This window comes from Oryzias latipes, chromosome 14 (assembly GCF_002234675.1).
Source record: "Oryzias latipes chromosome 14, ASM223467v1".
NCBI lineage: Eukaryota > Metazoa > Chordata > Actinopteri > Beloniformes > Adrianichthyidae > Oryzias > Oryzias latipes.
In genome coordinates this window covers 12,875,536-12,899,515 of record NC_019872.2, presented here as the reverse complement: position 1 = coordinate 12,899,515, position 23,980 = coordinate 12,875,536, and the positions used below count along the sequence as shown (strand labels likewise).

Sequence of the window (23,980 nt, the reverse complement as noted above, 5' to 3'; positions counted from 1 at the left end):
TTTTAAAATACAGGGCAGTACATAGTGCCACACTATATAGTTTTTTAGTCAATAGGGGTTAGGGTGGGAATTCAGACATAGGCTTAAGTACATTTTTTGGGGCAAAAATTGTTCCGATGCAATGCATTAAGGTCTATATTCGCCAATCTAGTGAGCATCGATGCACACTGGTTTTTCGTAGAGACTTCTGGGAAATTTCTAGGACACTCGATTTTGGAATTGTAGATTTGGATAGCACTGCTAAATGGCCAACGGACTATTTAGTGCACTCTGTAGTGAATATAGAAAGAATTCGGACACAACCAATGAGTAAAATGTAAAAATCTCCAGCCTGCCCCATTTCATTTAGCTGCTTAAAAATGTGAGATATTAAAAAAAAATTAGCATCTCCATCCAGTCATAGCTCTAGTTATCTGGAAGACACTCAAAACGCTCAACAGTAAAATGTCTAAACTAGATTAAAAAAGCTGGTGGATAAAGAGAGGTCACTTCCAACAGAAGTAAAGACTTACATCGTTTGACATTGGAAAGCCCATATGAATCTGACAGGTAGACTTGGGTGGGTTTTGCCACTTTTAGAAAGACTTCATTTGATGTGCTCTTCAAAATGGTCACAGCGTCTTCATGAGAAACGTCCTCCACACTGCAGTTATTCACCTGCGGACACAGTTCAAACTGTACAAACATGCTTCTCAAAGGGAATGTTATAGAATGTATTATTTTATGACTAAAATAATGTATTTTTATCCTCTCCCTAATGCTTTTCTGGATCCAGGTTCAGATCTACCATTATAGGTATCTTACATACCTGATAAACCAATTAGAATCAGACCCTTAGTTTCCAGCAGGGTTCGAACACACTGACAACTGATCCATACATGAAGACGACCTAAGGGGTGTAGTAAGCCGCTCGAGAGAAGAAAAAGGGAAATCTAATTCACGTTCAGGCCACTCTGTGTCTGTTCCTTTTGCCTTAGCTACACGGTTGCTGTCGGTTTTTGGCTTCTCCGGGGCCCGTGGAGGATCATGGACAGGAGCGGCTGCATCTTCAAGGGAGCGCAGGTGTGTCTTGCAGTTGTTCCCTTGTGGGACACTTAAAGGGACATCATGAAAATGGAACATACTGTTGTCGTGTGTGGTAAGTGTATCGTGAAGTATAGGATAATGTAAGTTACACGCACTTACAGGGGTCACAAACCCATGGCTCGCGAGCCATATCTGGCTCTTTTGATGGTCACATCTGGCTCACAGACAAATCTTTAATTATAAAAAGAATGTTTCATTAGACCAGTCCTTCTTGGGGGTGATGCAATGCCAGAGGGGGCATGCAGTAGTAGCGGTGCTTGGAGAGAGAAAAATCTGCGCCACTATCGGTTTACTATTGTCTGGTGTATCACAGAGTTTTAACAGCCTGAAACCTGCAAATTGCTGTGCCTGCAGCTGAGCGCTCCCGTCTTTGAGAAGGAGCACGCAGCTGCAGGGACGGGATGTAGGAAAAGGGGAGGGGTAGTGGGCACTGGCAGCAAGGTGAAACTGCGCACGGATTGTCAAAACTTAGAACACGCTTCCCGTCACACACACTGCAGCGTGCGAGTATTGCTGTACTGACAATGTTTGGCTCCACGTATGCATGTGAGCAGTCTTTCCCACATCTAAAGAACATTAAGACACATTAAGACCAACCTACATTTAACGGATGAAAGTCACTACGCCTGCATGAAGCTAAAACTCACCAAGTATTAACCAGACAAGACCATCAGCAAAACCATGCAGCACCAGGAGTCGCTACAATATTGTATGGCTCTCACGAAATTATATATGTGTATATATGTGATGTTCATGGCTCTCTCGGCCAAAAAGGTTCCCGACCCTTGCTCTAGTCATTAGTAGGATCTCCTGACCAGCTCCTGATCGCGTGCAATTGCCACACGCGTCCAAATCACACTTATCATGTGAACAGCACTAACAGCCACAGTGCCCAGGTTTCCCTCACTCTTCTTCCGTCCTTTTGAAAAAATGAAACGTTTACATGACACGTCTGCGTCTCACCGGCTGCATGATAAGTGTTGCTGCCACCCGTCGTCAGCAGCATGACCGTATCTTTAATAGCTCATTGATGGGTCACCTGTGTGGGCCACCTGTGTGCATTTTCCTATTTTGCTCACACACAGCCCGTCTCCACCTGTAAGGGAAGTTGCTTGTACCCCTAGAGCTGCGGGACGGATCGCAGTCTTAAATCTCCCACACATGCCGCTCATGTACAACCCCCCCCCTTCCCATAAAACACAAAGCTTTAAGTCCGCACTCCGCCGGTCCACTTCACTAGTGAAGTGCGGGAGCGGACTACTTCTTTTCTATTTTGTCTGTTACTTTTTTTGTTAAAGTCACTTCCCTCAGTTTATACTGGATCATCGCGGATTAGTCATTAGTTGGGAAATAAAATGAAAAAAGCAAAAAAACGAATAGCAGTTATATACGAACGAAAAATGTAAAAATACCCCCCCCCCCCGACGATGTCATCGTCCATCCCGATGGTTGACAGCAAACATCGTCAACGGCCAATTTAAGGGACATCGCCCAACCCTAGTGGGCGATATATCTGTGGCAGTTTCGGTATCGGCCGATATTTGCATAATTTAAGTTTATCGTATCAGTCCGATAATAAACATTCCACCGACTGTTTTCAGAAACACTTTAGTTTTGAAATGTATACTTCTTTCTGACAGATTGGAAAGATTACATTTACAGTTATAGTCAGTAATTGACTGTTTTTTTAGGTAAATGTCATTTTTGATAGGGATACAAGTAGTTCCTAATAGATCCCTGGCAATGGGGAGCTTATGGTTTACAGCTATGTCCAATATTCAATAAATGGCCTAAATACTTTCAGATCTATTTACTGTATATGAAAGTATTAAGGTGATACTTATTCCCATGAGAACCTTTGCTGTATGTTAAAAAGGTCAAGTACAGTGTGATTGTCCAGTCTAAGAAAATTTGTGCATTTATAATAAAGAAACAAAAAGGAAATCTAAACTTTGTGTTACTGTAGACACCTAAGTATTGGTATCGCCAAATATTGGCTATCAGCCGCAGTTGCAGGGGAAATATCAGTTATCAGTATTGGCTGGAAGAAATTATATCAGCCCATCACTAATTGTGACTAAAGCATTAAGAGGCATTGCAGACATTGGACTTGCAGGTTAGTGGTAAACTATTGATCTGTATAGCCTAAATGTTTGTATTTGATCCTGTATTAAATTAGCTAATCTCATAACTGGTTTTCTCTTAATTTTTTGTGCTCAATTTTATCAATAAAAGACCATCCAAAAGGAATATCTGAGTCAGACAAAGAAAGATTTGGATGAGATTGTCTGTTTTTCACCATCCAATTATTTATTTTTTGCAGCAGGAGAGTCTGATGTCGCTGCATTTAAACTTGAGTCTTTAAAAATATCCAACAATCCAAAGACGGTCTTATCCCTGATGTTGTTTGAAGCTTTTGACTGCAGTCTATCTGCAACTTAAAAATCTACCTGTCTTTCAACAACCTTTTATAGGTTTTTGTTCAGACTGTAGTTTTATTCTTCTTTTTATAACCAGAGGGTTGAACTTTTTCTGGGATGCACAAAGACTAAGTACAGCTGTTTTAATGTCATAAAGAAAAAAAAAAGTCACATTGCTCACCATCAATAACCTGTCGCCAACATGCAGACGGCCATCTTTCTGTGCCGCCCCCCCGTCGATGATTTTGGTGATAAATATGCTGTTGTCTCCAGGGAGGTGTTGGTTTCCAACTCCCCCTGCAATACTGAAACCAAGTCCTGTGCGCAGTTGTACACATGAGGACAGATTGTTAGTTTTAGCAACCATGATGTGTCTCACTGCATACAGGAAATGCTGAAGGTGCATGTTAATTTTTTTTGTCAAAATTAAATAATCAAAGCTTGTATATAAGGGAAGTTAGGGGAGTAAAAAAGAGGCTAACTGTAAAAAGTTACAAGTAGTTAATATTGATGTTTCTTTAAATATTTACTATTTCCTTAAATCAAATTTTCTCTTTAAAGTGTTGTAATTAGACAAAAAGAGTGTCTTTACTTCATTATTATTATAAGAAATTCAGTTTTTATGAATGAACTCACCTTTCGGCCCTTTGGTGATTTTGATCTCGACGACAGTTTCTGGAGCCGGCCTGCGTCGACGTACGTACAGATGCACCACAGAACCTGCAACCTTCAGAGCCTCTACGGCTTTGCCGTGGGACACGATGGCTACGTCTGCGTCGTTCACCCGAAGGATGCAGTCATTTACTCTGCAACAGCAGCGTCATATGTTACAAAGCAACCATGACTGAGAACATCTTATTTAGAGGTCTAACTGTAATTGTGTATAAAATAAATAGAAACAAAAGCTTGTAAACACACTTGTTATACTGTGTGTCATTGCATCATTTTTGTTGACTCGTTTTATACACGTTTACTTTAAGTTAAAGACCGGTTTATATCTCATAGCGATTGGCCATTGCATCAATTGCATCGCAAACCTACCACAATCATCCAGTCTAGTTCATACCAAGGTTGGCTGGTTTTGCTGGGGACTGTCCATGATAACTGATCAATTTCTAATAGGCGTTTATACATTTTAAGCCTTATGATGCGATTGTTTCCAGCGTTTCAGAGGTATTTTATTTATAGTGATATAAAGAGATCTCAAAGATTCTATTTATTTTTTTTTACTTAAAATTTTAAAGTTTGTTCCACCGTAGCGTCTTTTAAACGCTCTTAATAAGTTTAGGTTAATGGCGCCATATGCGACTGTTCTACAGGTGTAAAATTACAGTCATGGATGATGTCATCAGCTTGTGTCACATCTTGCAGTGATTGGGGCGATTCTATTCCGATGGCCTTGCGACCAATATAACTTGAGCGATTACAAATCGCTATGGAGTATAAACCGGGTCTAAGGATGCTGCTCCAATAAAGACTGATGGAATCTGTAACAATCTTTGAGCTTTTAGAAGAGGCTCCTTCCCATGCTCTTGTGTTCAAATAGTTTGCGTAACTGAATTAAATGTTTCATGTGTGTTGGTCTGAATGCATAAATATGTGTGTGATCGTTAGTTGTATTGTGTACAGGCCCCGCCCCTTTTAGCCTTCTATTACATCTGAACCTGACTGTAATGATTATAACCATCCAGCAACTTGTTGCTTTATGCTGCTTCATGGTTTTACCCCCCCCCCCCCCATAGTCACCCTCCTATCCCCCCCTCTTCTTCCTTCCTTTTCTTTTCCGTCCGGTCCAACAAAAATCTGTTATAAATATAATTCTTCTTTCTCTTTCGGCTTTTCCCATCAGGGGTCGCCACAGCGAATCATCGTTTTCCACCTCACTCTATCATGGACATCTTCTACCCTAACATTATAACATGTTATAAATATAATTAAGATGAATAAAGCTTAGGCTAAATTACAAAAGGTTTTTTTCAGATATGCCTCTGGTTTGTCAGAAGATTCATAACCCCTGTTGTAACAGTGAAATATGTCCAACACAAGAGGCCTTCAGCTCTCATCTGTTTGCTCAGCTGTTGGACAGTTAGAAGTAAAAATAATAATAATAATAATAATTATCTTGCATTTATTTATGTACTTTGCTCCTCATTGTGTTGTGATTCTGAGCCATAACTCTCTGCCTTTTAGTGTATTCTTTTACAGGCTGCAGGCTGTACATGACACAATTATTGATGGAAATTTTTTTTTTTTAAGTTTTGGAAACATTTCTCACATACATATGCTTTGAACAAAACACCAGCCCACATGGACCAACATGTGATAAAACATGTGCTGCACGTAATGTTGACAGAGAAATGAGCAAGACTGACTTGAGGCGTCCATCCTCAGCTGCAGCTCCACCGGGGATGATCTTGGTTATGTAGATGCCAGGGTCTTCCCCAAAGTGGGGGTTGTCAGTCCCTCCGGCTATGCTGAAGCCCAGCCCTGAGTTACTCTGCAGATACAAACGCTTAGTAATTACAACAACTTTGCTGCAGAAGCTGAATTATACGTGTCAAAAGTGATCAAACAGAGAAAACCCTAAGCGTAAAACTGCAAATATTAGTTGATCTACTTAACCTGCATATGAATCTCCAGCATTTACATAAGAATCCAGATATCTCAAATGGGCCAAAGAGCTATTTTGTGAAGCAGTGTAAGTTGTATATAAACTAATAATTAAATAAACTCACCAAAAAAACAAAGAAAACAGAATTTAACCAATCAGAGTCAGCTCCTCTTAGAAATCAAGAGGAAGTTGTAAATTGTTGGGCTAATTTGCAGCCAAAGTCTGGGGTCCAGGTTTTCAACTGCAAATCCATGAATTAAATTCTTGCTTGGATTCATCCATCCTTAAAGAGTTTTTCTCCTTACAGTCAGCTGCTGCTTGCTCAGTACAGGAATTTCACTGAAACATCTTTGATGTCAAATGTTGCTAACTTTGGCAAATATTAACATGCAGTTTAAAAGGGCTGGCCTTATTGGTCCTATTTGGACCAAACAGGATTATAATGAATGGTTTAACTTTTGCCCAGTTTGATTGTTCTTAAATTTTGCAATAATACACTGTGTGAATTGGTGCTTTAATGCAAGTGAGTGTGATTGTCTCCTTGTGTGGCCCTGCAGCACCCTTAAGACCTATTGATGGTGTTCCTGTTGGGTCTAAATTGTTGCTGAATCTCGAAGTCGACAGGGGAAAACATGATATTGCTGGAAAGGTCTCAAAGTAACAGCAACTTTTTTGAAAGAGTTTTCCATAAAGATGCAATGGAAAATTTAAACTTCATCCACCTTTTCCACAAGGTAAGATAAATAAAAGGAAATTGATCATTGGTTGATTAATACTGAGATGGTCTAAACACCTGTTTACAATATTAGCTTGAAAAATGTATACAGAATTATTCACGAGTGACTTGGGATGTCTTCCCGTTCTTGTGTTCTTGGAAATTTCTTCATGAGAAACTGTGAATCTGAAATACTCACCCTTTCTAAAGTGATCTCTTCAAAATCATACTGTGTTTCTATGCCATTGACCTGACAAAAGAAGGAAAGACAATCAGGACTGACATACAGCATATGGCAAAACTTGAATTACCGTAATTTCCGGACTATAGAGCGCACCTGATTAGAAGCGGCACCCATTACATGTTTAAAGGATAAACCATTTTGTACATACATAAGCCGCACCTGTCTACAAGCCGCATGTGCCCACATTGAAACATGTGCTGTAGAATGAGGATGTGTATGTGCTGAAACCACGCCTGTGTGTAAGAAAAAGGAGGGAACGCGTGCAGCGGAAGTGTGTTGGGGGTGCGCGTTCATGTTTGATAGACAGAGTGAAGGAGAACTGTAATAAAAGAAGGTTTCCACCAGAAGAAGATGAATAATTCTTTATTAACCCGCTCTGGAGGCTCTGAGGGTCCGAACAGGGAAGTGAACAACCGAAGGAAGATCCGCCTTTAGCGGAGAGGATCTCCCCTGCAATTTCTGACCACCGTCAGAAAGAAAAAAAAACAATCGCAGGAAAGGTTCAACACATGATATATTTACAAAGAAAAACGGTACACAGAAAGAGTTTTCAAAGTTTTAATAATATACCTAAGTTTTTCTTTCCAAACAGTGCCTGTGAGCGGCAGTAACACGGCAGCAATATGTAGTAAGAGCACTAACAGGGGTAGTTTAAAAAACATACTGGTAAAAGTCACTGAGAAAAAAAGAAAAAAAAAGTCACTGAGAGCAGCAGTAACTGATAGGCAAGCACCTCTGCACAGAGGCAAGCGCTGCGCAGCGCGTGCGCCAGAAGTTTTCTTCCACAACAGTGACACTCCGTAACACAGCACTAACAGGGCTGTTTTAAAGAACATAAACGTAAAAGTCACTGAGAGCTTTCTTCATCTTCCTCCTGTGCACTGAAACCATGGAAGTCTTCCTCCTCAGTGTCGGATTGGAATAGCGTCAGATATTCTTCGCCACACTCTCTCTCGGTCTCTTCTTTGTTGTGGCTATCAGTGTCACTCTCATCCTGAGATAAATTCACTCCTGAGCTTGCACTGTCCTCTCCGTCACACAGCAGACCGGCTTTTCCAAACCCGTCGGTGATGGTGGATTTTTTCACACTGTTTTTAACGATTGCTTTTCTTCTTGCATTTTCCATGATGAGGGTCTGTTCTTGCTATTCATTCACAAAGCAAGAATTTACATTAAACTTGCGTCTTCCTTGACACATTCACGTATTCGCGTATTCGCGGGGGTTACGTCCCCCCCCCCCCCCCCCCGCGAATAACTAAAATCCACGAATAATTGACGCTGTTTTAAAACTCCCAGAGCCAGAGCCTCTGCAGAGTCAGAACCTTTATCTGCCGTTTGGGTTCATTTCCAGAAGCTGGAGATGATGCAAGGTGTTTGGATGGCATTTTAAACGGGTAAACAATACTTTACAGTAAAGTACAGAGTTTTTCAAAATTCCGGAATGAGCGCTGTTCTGCGCCTCACGCTTGTGACGTCACGTCATCTGCGGCCACCCGCGAATGGGCAGGGCGTGAATATTAAACCGCGAATGGGCGGGGGATTACTGTATACCGTATTCCCCCAGGCTCATTCTTACCCTTTCTGCTCGAGCGCCCCTTGCGGTCGTTAGAAAAAAGGCATTAAAAAAATAGAAAGAACTAAATGCATAAATTAGCCGCATCATTGAATAAGCCGCAGGGTTGAAAGCGTGTGACAAAAGTAGCGGCTTATAATCCGGAAATTACGGTATTTTCTTGTCTTTAATATTAGAGACTCATCCCAAGAGAAAAAAAAAAACCTGGTATTTCGACAGCAGCCCTGAACTTTGTTAATAAACACAGCGTGACCACTGAAGTCTAAACAGTAAAAAAAAAATATCTTACAAAAGTGACCTCACTTAATTTGTAGTTACATTTCTACTGTTTGGGACTTTGTTTCCATCAAATGGAGGCGTTGGCTGAGCGCCTGAAGAGATTAAAGTGTTGTGGAAACACACTCACAGTAGGAAGTGCCTCCAAGTTTTCTGTGTTGACAATTATTGGAGCTGGGCTGGCCTGTAAGAGAGACAGAAACACCGCAGTTGCTGTGGTTGTTGATACAAAAATATAAGAGCATGGGAAGCAACTTCTGCAGATCAATCAAAAAGGAAATTTAAAATTGAGAATGTATCTGGGATTTTGGTTGCGTTAATTGCACTTATTTATTGGTTTTCCCTATTTTGTTCAAACATAGCTTTATTTGGTTTTCACTCACCTGCCTCCTCTTAGATCTACTGAAGTCTTTGGGTTCATGTTTCATGGTCATAGTATGTCTTTTTAAAAACAATGTGTTTCTGTCATTCTCCTCTGTTCTCAAGCTCTTTCTGTAACCACCTATCTTCCCTTTACATTCTGACTGGTAGCTTGACTTAAAATATGATGAAAATCAACTGTAACTCTATATGTTTATGCTTTAAAAAGACATTTGCATCATGCATGTACAGAAACATTGGTGTAAATGGTGGAGAATCTCAACGTGAAGCCTCCTTAATTAACTTCTATCAAAGTAGAGCTGATGTAACCTGGCACAGTGGCTGATGATAAAAAGGAGGGACTCCCAGAAAAACTAAGATTCTGAGTTGTTTAAGGAATGTGTCTGTAATGAATGTTTTGGGTGGGCACAAATGTTGCCGTGGTTTATGGTAGTGTAATGCGAGACATTCAGTCCAAGTCATAAAGCAGGCTTATCTCAGAATGTACTGTCCAATGTTATATTGTCTTATTAAAGTAAAGTAGAAACAACACATTAGTATTTCCTTTGTACAATTTTACCATTTTTGTGGCCTTAAATAAGAGTTTTGTTTGTTGACTTTTTTGTGGTCACACATTAGAATTACGTTCATACGATTGAACTTGTACGTGACTATTTTTTGTACCATATCATCAGACAACCTTTGTATATTTAGCAGTTGACGGCAATACTGCCATGTAAACAACAGTATCAGGAAAGTACCCCCATCCACCAATTCTTTTAATGTACATTTTCTTTTTAAAGAATATTAATACACTTAAAACTGTATGGAGAAGACTAAGCAGTTTGGAGAACTTTTTTCAAGAAATAACAAAAGCAAAGTAGGATTTTTCAGCTTAAGGCGTGTATCAAGATGAAGTTTTGTTATGTAGAAAACTCCTGTTTCTGCAGAGCTACAGTGGAGGACAACATTGTTGGTAACCCTCAGTTAAAGAAAGAAAGTCCACAATGCTCACTGAAATGACTTGAAACGATTAAAAGTAAAAATAAATTAAAATTTATTGACAATTAAATAATCAAAATCCAGCATTACTTTTGAGTTGTTGATTAAAATAATTATTTAAAAAAAAAAAACCTAATGAAATAGGGCTGGACAAAAATGATGGTACCCATAACTTAATACTTTGTTGCACAACCTTTTGAGGCAATCACTGCAATTAAACTGTTTCTGTATTTGTCAATGAGCCTTCTGCACCTGTCCACAGGTATTTTGGCCCACTCCTCATGAGCAAACTGCTCCAGTTGTCTCAGGTTTGACTGGTGTCTTCTCTAAATGACATGTTTCAGCTCCTTCCACAGATGTTCAATGGGATTCAAATCTGGGCTCATAGAAGGCCACTTCAGAATAGTCTAACGCTTTTCTCTGAGCCATTCTTGGGGGTTTTTTGGCTGTGTGTTTTGGATCGTTGTCCTGTTGGAAGACCCATGACCTGCGACTCATGCCAAGCTTTCTGACACTAGGCAGCACATTTCTATCCAGAATGTCTTGACAATCTAGAGATTTCATTTTACCTTGCACAACTCCAAGGCACCCTGTGGCAGATGCAGCAAAGCAGAACAGCCCCAAAACAGAACTGAGCCTCCTCCATGTTTCACAGTAGGGACAGTGTTCTTTTCATTGTATGCTTCATTTTTGAGTCTACAAACATAGAGCTGATGTGCCTTACCAAAAAGCATCAGTTTTGTCCCATCTGTTCAAAGGACATTTTCCCAGAAGCTTTGTGGTTTGTCAACATGCATTTGTGCAAATTCCAGTCTCGCTTTTTTATGGTTTCCTTTCAACAGTGGTGTCCTGCTTGGTCGTCTCCCATGAAGTCCACTTTGGCTCAAACAACGACGAATGGTGCGATCTGACACTGATGTACCTTGATCTAGGAGTTCACCTTTAATGTATTTGGAGGTTGTTCTGGGCTCTTTGGATACAGTTTGAACTATCCGTCTCCTCAATTTGTCATCAATTTTCCTCTTCTGGCCACGTCCAGGGCGGTTGGCTACATTCCCGTGGTCTTCTGAATAATGTGTGCCACTGTCGTCACAGGAACTTCAAGCTGCTTAGAGATGGTTTTATAGCCTTTACCTGTACGATGTTTGTCTATAATTTTGTTTCTAATTTCCTGGGACAATTCTCTCCTTCGCTTTCTGTTGTCCATGTTCAGTGTGGTTCACACCTTTTCACCAAACAGCAACATGACTCTTTGTCTCCCTTTAAATAGGCAGACTGACTGATTATGGGTTTGAATACAGCTGTGATGTCAATTAAAGGACATACCTGAGTTCATCATGACCCCCTGGGCAATTAGTTCTCAGTCTTTTCTGGAGGCACCATCATTTTTGTCCAGCCCTATTTCATTAGTTTGTTTTTTTAAATAATTCTGTTAATCAACAACTCAAAATTAATGACTAATTTTGATTATTTAATTTTCAATAAATTTTAATTTATTGTTACTTTTTAACGTTTCAAGTCATTTCAGTGAGCATTGTGGACTATCTTTCTTTAACTGAAGGGTACCAACAATTTTGTCCTCCACTGTATAATTTTTGATTGGTTGGGGGTGTGAGGGGCTGTAAGCTAGCAGGAGATCATGTAAACAGAAGGGTTGCACCTCTACAACGGCAGGGCTCGACATAGCCATTTGTCCGCTGGCCCGGTCCTGTTTTTCGAGCAGTGCGGACCACAAGACTTTACTTTTCACTTGTCCGCTCGGGCCACTAAAATATCTAACGGTTTATACATTCTTCACCTTTTTCAATAAAGTAAATTTTGCGAAAACGTGTAGATTTACCTCGTCTTCATAGTTTAGTTTTTCTGCTAGTCCTGTGTTCAGACTTCAAGGGTTTCTATGGGAAACCTTTGATCACTTCTCCTTCTCTCCCGCCTGCGCGCGCGCGGCTTTCACTGCCGAGCACCACGCGGCACACGCTCACTACTTTTTTTTTTCAAACTTTATTGAATGTAACAATTCAATACAAAACAATGTTAAACAGCAACAACGAAGGCACAAGCCAGTGGGTTATTATTACATTTGATTATAAATCCGACACCGTCACTGAAGAGAGACTGAAGCATGTCAGAGATGTGGAAGACATGGCAGGAATAGATAGGAATATGTTGGATGGAGTAGTGGGTATAATTAGTAGTATGGACAGCAAGATATTTAATGAATGCATTGAAGATGAAACTGTATGCACTAAGCTTTAAGCTGAATGTCAAAGAATTAAAGGCAACTCCAAATACCTGAATCTCAGACTCAAATGCAGTAGAATGTTAAACTACTTAATTTTGTTTTTCTTTACAACACTGTAAGCAGTAAGTATTTCTAGTTAGCTGAATGATCTCAGTTAGACCTGCACAATATGAGGAAAACTCGCGATATGCGATATCAGAGATTAAAATTGCGATAACGATATAATTTGCGGTATATAAACAAACAGCAAAATAACCAAATAACCATTCCCAGTTTAAAAATTATACTCCAAATGACCCACGTTGACATAGGTTACAAACATCTAACATAACAGGGCTCCATCTGATTGGTCAACAATGTGAAGGCGTCCATCCGATTGGTCAAATGCATTAAGGGATTTATTTGATTCGTTAAATGGTTCAAGCTGCCATTAGATTGTTTTAACACATTTAAGGTTTATGATTTATTGCGATATTTGCCATTAGAAGCACCATGAAAACTTCTGAACTAGTGTTACCTACTACACTGCAGTGCTCTCTTCAAAACATCTGAAACAGACTAGAGCAGATTTAAGTTTGATATGGTCTATTTTCAGTCATTGAAAAGTGTAGTAATAAGTGATGTCACCAGAATGCACCAAATTGCACCATATTAAAAGTTTCCGGGGGGGGGATGCCCCCGGACCCCCCTAAAGTTGCAAGCACCTGCGGAGCGGCGGGTCCCGCTATGCGCGGTGTCGGGCCAGTAACTTTCAGGCAGGGCCAGTAAGTTTCAAAAACTACTGGCCCTGTGGGCCAGTGCAAATTTCTGGGCTATGTCAACCCCTGAACGGTCATTATTTTAAATGAAGTACTGCCGTTCTGCAGAAACCCTGTTCTAGAAACAATACAGGCTTTTTGATTTTGCCTAAAAACAACATCATATTAATTAAAGGTCCACTGGCAACCCTTTTGAAATAGATCAAAGGATGATCGGAGTGGGACTTTGGAAAGGAGGCGTTCCACTCCACAGTTCTCCACTGCATTGTGTCTGCTCAGTATTTGGAAGATTGGGATTTGATGGATTTGTAGGTTTCCTTTTTCTCTCTTTTTTAGTGATATTAACTGTTGTAGTGATAAAATTCATGTGAGTAAAAACGGTTTTTAGATCTCTTTATTTTACTGTTTGACTATGTACACTGAATATGCAGGCCTGTGATCTGTGCCTTCGGTTTCACATACAAAAATCTTTAACGCGTTTGTGGAGCTGTTATTTTGCAGATATGAGCAAACAAAGCCTTTAGAGCTGAAACCTAGAAATCCACTCTGGCATCTCATTGATTAAAGAAAAACAAAGCCAAGATGCATGAAGGCGCATTAAAGCGCACATGTTCAAACTTGTTTTATCTGCCCCGAAACTACAAAGACGATGAATAAAAAGGATAACTTATGTGTGGGAAACCTTCTTAGCAGGATGATAGCAGGATAGAGAGCAGTGTCTCTACAGTGATTGTACAGTACAATAAAAAAGACAGATTTAGAGTGAGTTCTGACCTTGAGAGGGGAGATGTGTGAGTGGGACACGTATCCGTGAACATTCTCAATCTCAGAGAGACTTTTCTCTGAAACGTGCACAAGCTCTGGAGCGTGCGACTCGTTGATGAGTCCTGGAAACCCCTGACCAGGACTAAGAGGGTCCTCTTCTTGGCAGTGGAGTTGCTATGAATACAAAGGGAGAGAAGGGAGAAGAACAAAAAATAGGATCTCAATGCTGGTAACGCATAAAATACCCTTGCTTTGAATTTGACACAATAAATCTCAGGCAAAAAAACACTAACCCATATCGACTTATTATTGGGCTGTACATTTTATCTGATCACTTGCTGTGATGAAAGTAGTATTATTTGGAAAGTGTATACTTCTAATATTAATACTAGAACTACATAATCATTACTATTAATAATGGAAATTTTTAATAATTTAAGTTAACAATACAACAAAGAATTTATTTTGTTTTATAAATAATATTTTCCAGAAAGTTACAAGTCAGATTATAATTTTTAAAAAGTTCATTTAAACTACAATGTGCTATTTTCAGAAAATCATTATTGTATTATTCACTTTATTATTTATCTTTGCTCTGTTCACTTCCTTTTGTCCTGTCATAGACTTTAAGAAATAACTTGCTCAGTAAATATTTAAGATTTTTAACCGAGCTCCTGACTTTTCTGACCCTTTTCTTGTGCGTCGAATGCGGAGATACTGAAAAGCATTTGTATTTACTGCTATTCATTTGAGTTTTTCTGTCCAAATTGTTGGCGATTAACTTAGTACATTTTCTTAACTTGCATTAAACATCATTGTGATTTGACTCATGCTTGTGACTAACCCTGTGCGACAGGCATATCGTAACAGACAACACAAACTGTGGTAAATGGTCAATTGAAATGTGACATGCAAATACAATTTCATGCCAGCTTGAAGTATCCAACATATCAAATAAAACTCCCTACATATTAGCAAGCAGATTTCTTTTATGTTAGATGTTAGACCCCTGCCTCCTATAAAGACGGGTCATTTGGAGTACAATTTATGTTAGTTGTTGTTTTTTTTATTCACCATTCATTCATATATCAAAATATTGATCACTAATATCGCTACTTTCTACGGAAGCACAGTTGACTCATATTTCAAAATAAAAGTCAATACCGGAAATACCTTTTTCATTTTCACAATAAAGCTATCTCTGCTGACTCAAAAATAAAATTAAAAATAAATCCGCCAATCGGCTTTTTCTTCTTCAACGCCCCTCCTTCTGTCACTTAAATAAAATGATAAGAAAATGGTATTTGATCTTTGATTTTCTAAAAGTTCTCTAGTAAATGTGTAGCAATATTCAATTAGAAATATCTGAATTGACAGTTAAAATGAATGACCAGAAATGCTTTTTCATTTTCATAATGTAACTGCATCAATTGACTCGAAAATCAAATTAAAAATCAATCCTCCCCTTTTCATTTTCAACTTCAAAACCACTCACTCTGTGACGTAATTCAAGCGATAATGCAAAGAGGGGATTGCATTTTTTATTTAATTTTTGAGTCAATTGATGCAGTTGCATTGAGAAAATGTAGAAGCATTTCCAGTATAGACTTTTATTTTGAAATATGGGACACATATGCTTCCATAGTTTTCCTATCGTGCAGCCCTACTTTGCACTGTGTTAAATCTTTATTTTTTTAAAAGGGTCCATCATAAAGGGTGTAAAAAAGAAGCTTAGTACACACTAAACTAAGAAAAGGGTTCACTTTAGGGCTCGTTTGAGGTCACATTTGTGCACTTTTGAAAGCCAGAAGAATGTTATGAGTTTACAAAAACATCAGTCAGACTTCATGTTTTGAAATCATTCAGTAAAAGTAACTTCTTCTAAGTCACAGAAGCAGTGTAGTAATGCAGAACTCTACACTTTTTTTAAGAGGAGCACAGACAAGCCTGCATCTGTCATCTCGCAATTTCCCTCCATGCATTTCATACGCTTTTTTTTTTAAAACCAAACCAGCTCACGAGTTCTGCTATTTTTAAGAAGGAAGCCTCAATCAAATGCAACTGTGAATCTGAATGCATCAGAATAGAAGTGAGCACATTTACGCTACGTTTGAGGAAATTTGAAAACTGTTTGCTTAAAGTTGAATAAGCCACAAAAAAGTTGTGAATATCCCAAACAAAGTTAAAGACAGACAATTAATTTACTGGCCACTGGGAAAAAAAGGGCAAAAGCTTTAACGATGATATGCTAAAAAATGAAAATTTTATAAATTAGTTAAATATATCAAATTTAAAATATATTTTGGCAATCATTTTTACAGCTTTTGCATTTTTTTATTTAGTAATGGCCTAATAAGATTAAATATAAGGGAATAAAATGTTTAAAAATTGCTAAAATATTTATAGAAAAATATAGGTTTCAGATGTTAAGTTAAAAAATATTTTTTTAAGCAAATAACATATTCTGTTAGTACATAATAAATTAAGAAAGTTAAAAAAGTTAACATTTTAATTTTTTAATATCAGAATTAATGAAGAAGGAAAAGTATGCAGATTTTTTTGCAAGCCAGAAAAGAACATAATGAAAAAAAATCTCATTTATGCTATAAAGCTTTCAGGCTTTTTAGTATCCTGACAAAAAATATCACAATTAGTCAAAAGATCGTGCGACAAATGAAACCCAAAGGAGACGCGACGTGCAAAGCATGTGCAGTGTTTTCAGTAGGTTGTGTAATTTGTACAACCCTCTTCTGCACAATCAGCCAAAGATGCTACTGAGGAACAGTCAGTTTCTTAGGATCACTGAGTGTGGCAGAAGACTGCATGGCCTCTTTATGATTGTTGTGAAAGAAATGCAATACCTCTCTGGAAACACGGAAGGGTCAAAACCTTTGTTACATCATAGAGCGTGCTTTGTTCTAGTTCATAAACAACTTCAGGGTTACATTTCCAATCTAGTCTGTTGTTCGGGGAAACACCCCACCTCTTAAACCACAATCACCTACTTAAAAATGAGAAAACTTCAATTTTTTAGTTAATTTTCACATTTTAAAGAAACATCCCATTAAAGGCCAAATCCAATCATCAGTTTATCTACTTTAAAAGTGTTCCCAGCAGTCTATTAACTATGATTAAGATCTTTGTAGGCAAAATAAACCTGTGTCGTGTTCCTACGACATAGTTTCTGCAAAGCGGCAGGAGTCCAATAGAAATTCACCTCTGATTGCGACACTGATGGCATCGAGTAAGCCTGTCTCCACTTCCCGTCATCCATCTGTTTGCACTCTCTCCCGCTAGCTTACGTCTTCCTCATCAGCTATCCAGCCCCACAGTTTTGAGCCAGATGCCAGTTCGGACCACGAAAACAAAGACCTACATGGATCTATTCACCTGCAAGTGGATGCAGCGGAATGCAGCGGAGCAAGGAGCTTGTGGCCTACAACCACAAGCTTTGTCCAACTGCATTTTTTTCATCTGCTCCTGATTCACAACGAAGAAATACTCAGAAATTCAATTTTCTTTATGTATGTCCTCCATGAGAAAAATGCTACAAGACTATGTTCAAAACACCACAAAAACACAAATTTTCACTGGAGTGAGTCTTGAAAAATGAAAATAACCTAAATAATATATTTATTGTCACATTATTAATAAAACAATCCAGTTAATAAATGGTTTAAAGAAGCAGGAAGTGCATCACCGGTTTTATTCAAAGTACTAATGAGCATTTTTGTTTATATATATGATTCTATATAATCAAGAGCCATATTGTCATCCCAATGTTTTTATGGTCTTTTCTTGCAGTCGCTTCAGTCAATTACACAACAGCGATGTTCCAACAGAGCATCCCTCTCCCCGTCACCTGTTTCCCACAGTCTCATCCACACAGGAGTTCCCGTTTCATCCCAACCGCATCACAAAGCAGCCCCCCCTCATACATGAACGGCTTCCACGCACTTATCAGTGAATGGATGTTCAGCTGACAGGAGCAGGGAGGGGAGGGGGCTGATGCGCTGGAGAAGAGACTGGAAGAAAGAGACTTTAGTTTCTGCAGTTTCAACTCAAACCCAGCCGCCGAGCCACTTCCCCAGCAAAAACGTGGACAACACGAACCGAAATTCACCGAACTGTTAAAAGTGTTTACTCACCCCCACGCTTTTCCCCCTCTCCTCCTGCATGCTCGTACATCAAGCTTTTTTTGTGTGGGTACGCCGGGGGGGCTGCGTGCGGAAAATTCTGCCCGGTACTAGGAAAAAAAGTACTCACATGAAAACTACCGCCCACCGTGTTGCAGCATAAAGTCTACGGAGTAAAAATGTGTGTGGAAACACAGGCAGTGTTGTGTTAGAACTATTTCTATAATGCTGCATCGCCAACTGCGACAAAACCCCGACACCCCGCCCCACTGTAGCGTTTTTTTCCCCCAGCCAAGTAGGAACCATATTCTTGGTTGTAGTCGTTTAGCCCGGACGTTTCACAGAGTTACACAAGCGCGGGAAATAGAAGTTGAAAGAACAAAACATGTAATTTACTTTAATCTTATCAACATTTGAAATAATATATAGTCTCTGAGCCTAATTTAAGGTTTAATTCACTAATTCTTGTTAAAAGCATTAAACATATATTTTTTTCAATGTTATATTCCCTCATTTCAATGTAAGGTAATGTGGAGGATACAAAAAGAGTTCTGAAACTAACCACAAATTCATTTATATCAACTTTTTGTTAAAACATTTTTTAAGCTTCTTATTAGTAGTCATTTCTATTGTTGACATTTTAATCCACCGAAAAATCATAAATGTACTAATACACAAAATAGAGTATTTTTTTTAATCAAAGACAAATTTCAGGGTTAGTAATAGATTTTTTTCTGACAAAATGGTTCAGCTTTTTTTTCTATTCATATAGTCACCCCAGAAATTCAACTAACTTTTTTTTTTTTTTTTATCAGTGCGGAGTACAATATTGGCCAATAGCTATGGTTTTTTAGAAACAATTTTCCTTGACATTATTGAAGGCATGGGCACTCAACCTATAATTTTAAAAAGTTATTATGTCATATAACTATAAATTGTTTGACTCAACAGGAACTTTTAAAAGGTCGACCAAAACTAAGATCTGTATGCCAAGACACTAGTTTACATCACCTGGAGGATTTTGTGTGGCAAAAATAAAGAATGAAGTTAGAAAGTAATAAACATATAAAAAGATTCAAAACTGGAAGACTGCCTTATGAAACAACCCTGCAATTGTCATATGAAGAAATGCAGCTTTTGATCATTTCCAGGTGGGGTTCAGATGTTGGGGCTTGATTGCAGTGTTAAATCCATGATCTTAGAGCATTTGCATTGACAAAACTTTGGACCTATGGAAATCGTAGTTCTTGAATCAGTTTTGATATCAACATTTTTACTGCCAGGAGTCTACCCATCTATGAGGAAAAAGACAAAACTCCAACAGCGTGCCAGTTCATTACAAATAGTATTTCCCAATAATAAAAATATAATCTGTTCTACAGACAATCGGGAACTTATCAATGTGGTGAACAAAGCAAAATAAAATCATGAATGGATTACAACAAATTATCTTTGAGCCTCAATAAAACCAAAGTGATATTTTGGTATTTATAATGCCAATACTGAGCTCTCAATTAAAATAAATAATGTCTCAATTGAAAGTTTTAAAGAAATCACATTCTTAGGGGTTGTTATTGATGACAAACTAAGTTGGAAGCTACACATCCAACACAAACTAAAGTCTAAAATAATATTTCAATCATAAATAAATCTAAACATATATTAGAAGACAAAAGTAGAGTACTGCTCCTTATTATAACTACATTTCACCTTCTGTATAAAGATTTGGGGGGATAATTATAAGAGTTCACTAAATCCTCTCTTTTTACTCTAAAAACAAGCCATCAGAAAGTTTTCAAACCGGTATGACCTTGTTGGTTTTACATCTCACAACTTCTATGCAGAGCTAGTGGGAAATCGTTACCATGCAATATCCAAAAACAGTTCTTAGGAAATGAAGGAGGCTACAAACTGAGGGGATGTAGAAACTTCAAGATCAAATGAAAAGAAAAACAAAGACAAGTTTCTGTGTGTCTGTGTGCAGCACTAAAATTTGGAACAGGCTGAGCAATGAGCTTAAACAATGTTCAACTATTCAATGTATAAAGAAACTCTGATTTCATGATATGAAGAGGCGGTAAAGATCAACAGGTTTTTTTAATAAGTCCAAATACATGCGTGAACTTGATTGTGGTGAAATAATCAAAGCTCTTTTAATTACAACTCATCACTCAGTATCACATCATGTAATGTGCAATAATGATTACTGAAATGTTTTAAATTAAAATTAATAAACTGTTGATTTTCTTTACTCAGACTGCAATGTGCAGCAATAATTACTGGTTTGATGTGATAATGTGTTCTAATAATAATCTTTGGCTGACTGTGCAGAAGAGGGTTGTACAAATTACACAACCTACTGAAAACACTGCACATGCTTTGCACGTCGCGTCTCCTTTGGGTTTCATTTGTCGCAAGATCTTTTGACTAATTGTGATATTTGTTTTCAAGATACTCAATAGCCTGAAAACTTTATAGCATAAATGAGATTTTTTTTCATTATGTTCTTTTCTGGCTTGCAAAAACTTCTGCACACTTTTCCTTTTTCATTAATTCTGATATTAAAAGATTCGGGTCCTTTCGGGGAGTCCTGATATTAATTATGTTTTGTTTTTTAATCTGAAAGTTTTGCATGTAAATTAAAATAAATAGAAAAAAGCTTGGAATACTTAAAAAAATGCTATTTGTTAGCTAATAGCTCTCCACCAAAAAGATAATTCAAATGTTAAGTTTTTTAACTTTCTTAAAGTATTATGTTGTAACAGAATATGTTATTTGCTTTAAAAAAACGTTTTTTCATCTTAATATCTAAAACCTATTTTTTTATACCATTCTATAAATGTTTTAGCGATTTTAAGACCTATTTTTTCCTTATATTTAATCTTATTAGGCCATTACTAAATAGAAAAATGCAAAAGCTGTAAAAATAATTGCCAAAAATTGCACTTTAAAGATATGTTGTTTTGCATGTCATGTATGACTTTTGTGTTGCACAAGCTTCTGTATGTAAATGTACGTTTTTTGCATGTTAATTATTATTCATAGATAAATTTGCTTTGTTGTTTGATAGTTTTCAATTCATGTCATCTGCTGGCACAAGAGCATTTATCCAGAGACATTTGTTTGTCTTATAACCGAAACCTATTTTAAACATGTTCCTGCTCAGCAGCTGCACCGACAAAAGAGATGAAAGTCCTACTCAAGTTTTAGCTGGGTTTTGCTGATATTTGCATAACTTCCTATTCATACAGCACCCTGATTTTCCAGTCCATGTAGTGGACTTGTAGCCTGATTCATTTTTGCTTCCCCTCCTCATCTGCAGGAGACACAATTATGAGCATGCTCAAACTCAATCTGCTGCTGTGACTGCAGCTCTGAACACCTGCGCATAAGCACGGATCCAGATTAATCACAGCCGCAAAAAGATGCTATAGCAGCAGCAGAGGCTTGGGAAAAATCTCCATGGAGAAGCTTAGTCATGCTACAGCATTCACCCTGACTCAATCAAATAGAGACCTTAAGCAGTTTGCAGCTGGATGAATAATAATGAGTCCTTTAAAGTCTTAGGGCCATGACCTGCTGCTGTTGCAAAAAGGGAGATTGCTCATTTTGACTTTGGAATATATTGCTGTTCCTAAATATCAGATGGTTTACCCCTCTGATTTGTGCAGGTTCTGGACGGCTCAAAGGAGGAATATTTTAGACATGTCCTCAAACAAAACAAAACCATAAATCCTCATTCAACATGCTACTGGAGTTAAAGTGATGGCACTAAAGAAGTGCCATAAATAGATGAAAAAATGGATCAAAATCCATTTTTTGTTAGTGCATTTTGAGCATCTGCAAGTGAATATTTACACACAGTTAGAAGCACACAGCAGAAAACATTGAAGGCAATAGTATATTTTGCTTCAATTATGACAGTTTAACAATGTAGAATAATTTTCATTTTCACATTTTAAGCACACTTGTGAAATGCCAATGTTTGCTATAATCATGTCTTGTTTTTGTTTCACGTACTAAAATGATAAGACAAAAAAAGATTTCTATCAAACTATTATTAATCTTCTAATGGCAGAAAAAAACACTAAAATTTTTTAGTTTTTCAACTACAACAAAAAAAATAAAAAATCAATGATCTAAATTTAAAAGGTACCAGTTCACATTTTTTTACACATAAATGGTGGATACCAAGAACTTACCATTCAAAATTATCATGCATGTAGACAAAAAGGTACAGACAATTCCCAGAATGGCCTTAAAGTCCCACCTTAAACCCTTTTAAACTATTGTAAAAGCATTCCCAAGGGTCTTTTAAATATGATTATGCTCTTTGTAGGCTAAATCAAAAACCTGTGTCGTTTTCTAGGACATAGTTTCTGCAGAGCGGCAGTACTTCATTAGACATTGCCTTTGAGCTGTGGGCAGAAATGCTGGCATAAAGTAAGCCTGTCCCCACTTCCTGTTATCCATCTGTTTACACTCTCTCCAGCTGGCTTACAGCCAGTGATAGTTAAATAAGGACTGGACTGAACAACCCCTCCCCCCGCATTCCGAATAGGAAGTATCTGCTGGTTCCAAAAAGCTGAAATTCCATAGACTTCTATAGAGAAAATTAACAGCTGTTACTCAGTCATTACATCCGTCAGAATAACCATTCGTGCTCTGCTACATTCATTAACATGTTCTGGGAAATCCTATTTTTTTCATGATATTTTTGCTATAGCTCAAGTTATTTAAATTATATTAACTAACCAATCAGATGTCTTAATAAAAGTTGGTGGCCTTGCATCAAACGTTTGAACCGTTTGAAACATTTGCAGGCTGAAAATGATAATTAGAGTTTTCTGTCGTAGAAACAAGTTTTTCTCACTAAAAGCAGATTTTTAAAGAACAATATGAAAGCATTTGACAAGTAACCCATCAGTCTCTGTCTCCTACCCCAAAGTCTAAATTTATCCCCCATGAGGTAGCCACAAGAACGCAGAGCAGAAATTTTCCACTGTTGTGACTGTGATGCTAAACTCTGTACACACTCATAACGCATTTAAGGGCTGAACTTTGATGTGCACATTATTTCCTCTCAAACCTTTAAGTGAGCTGAATGCAAACCACAATCAAGTTTTTCACAACTACTGAAGTATTAAATATCAAGTAACACTGGTTTCTTTTTACAGATAAATAATCTAAAAGCCTTCTGTGATCAATTATAGCCCACAACATTATGTTTGTACCTAATATAGCTTGAATTAAGGCCCATCACGATGTTTTTATTGCATACGCAACAGGATTAAAAGAGGAGATTCTAACTTTTCTAGTCCATTTTTAGATTCCCTTGGTCGGGACAGCAGCTGTACGTGCCTGCAATGTATTATGGAACAGTAATTCATAAGCCGCTGTCAGGCAACTTGTCTGCCATTGAAGTCTTGTGCAGTGTGTGATCAAAGCTTACACTGAGCCTACTTAGCAGGCTGCATTAAGCTGCATATCATCCAAGGTTAAAGGTGGAAATGTCTAAAGCCTGCAGATTTGTGCTTAGAGCACAAATACATTAAAAGAGTCAAAAACAAAAAATAAGCAGGTTGTGGAGTCATCTTCTTACTGACCAGACTCTGAAACAGCAAGATTTTATTTCCAGGGCAAATAAAATCGGCTTTTATCTAATTCTAGAATATGACTTTTGGGGGAACTGATTGTCAGACGATAATAACAATATGTCAAAATTCAATCTAGAAAACGTCTGCAACATGATCCCAGTGTTGGGTAAGAGATCAATTATTTATAAATAACAA

The 23,980-nt window shown here is 37.9% G+C and overlaps 1 protein-coding gene across 6 annotated transcripts in view; it reads right to left on the bottom strand.

The window, feature by feature from the left end:
- LOC101168565 (disks large homolog 2) overlaps positions 1-23,980 on the bottom strand; it is a 53,084-nt gene that overhangs the window by 26,887 nt on the left and 2,217 nt on the right. For 5 of the 6 annotated variants that reach the window (XM_020708844.2, XM_020708842.2, XM_020708843.2 and 2 more), the window contains exons 2-8: positions 14,062-14,226; positions 9,056-9,109; positions 7,032-7,082; positions 5,879-6,003; positions 4,143-4,312; positions 3,688-3,824; positions 513-657 (exon numbers count right to left, since the gene is read on the bottom strand). In XM_020708844.2, coding sequence (XP_020564503.1) covers positions 513-657; positions 3,688-3,824; positions 4,143-4,312; positions 5,879-6,003; positions 7,032-7,082; positions 9,056-9,109; positions 14,062-14,226 — 847 coding nt within the window. Of the gene's footprint in view, positions 1-512; positions 658-3,687; positions 3,825-4,142; positions 4,313-5,878; positions 6,004-7,031; positions 7,083-9,055; positions 9,110-14,061; positions 14,227-18,200; positions 18,480-23,980 lie in introns of those variants that run through there. The other variant, XM_011483536.3, reaches the window with a different exon arrangement.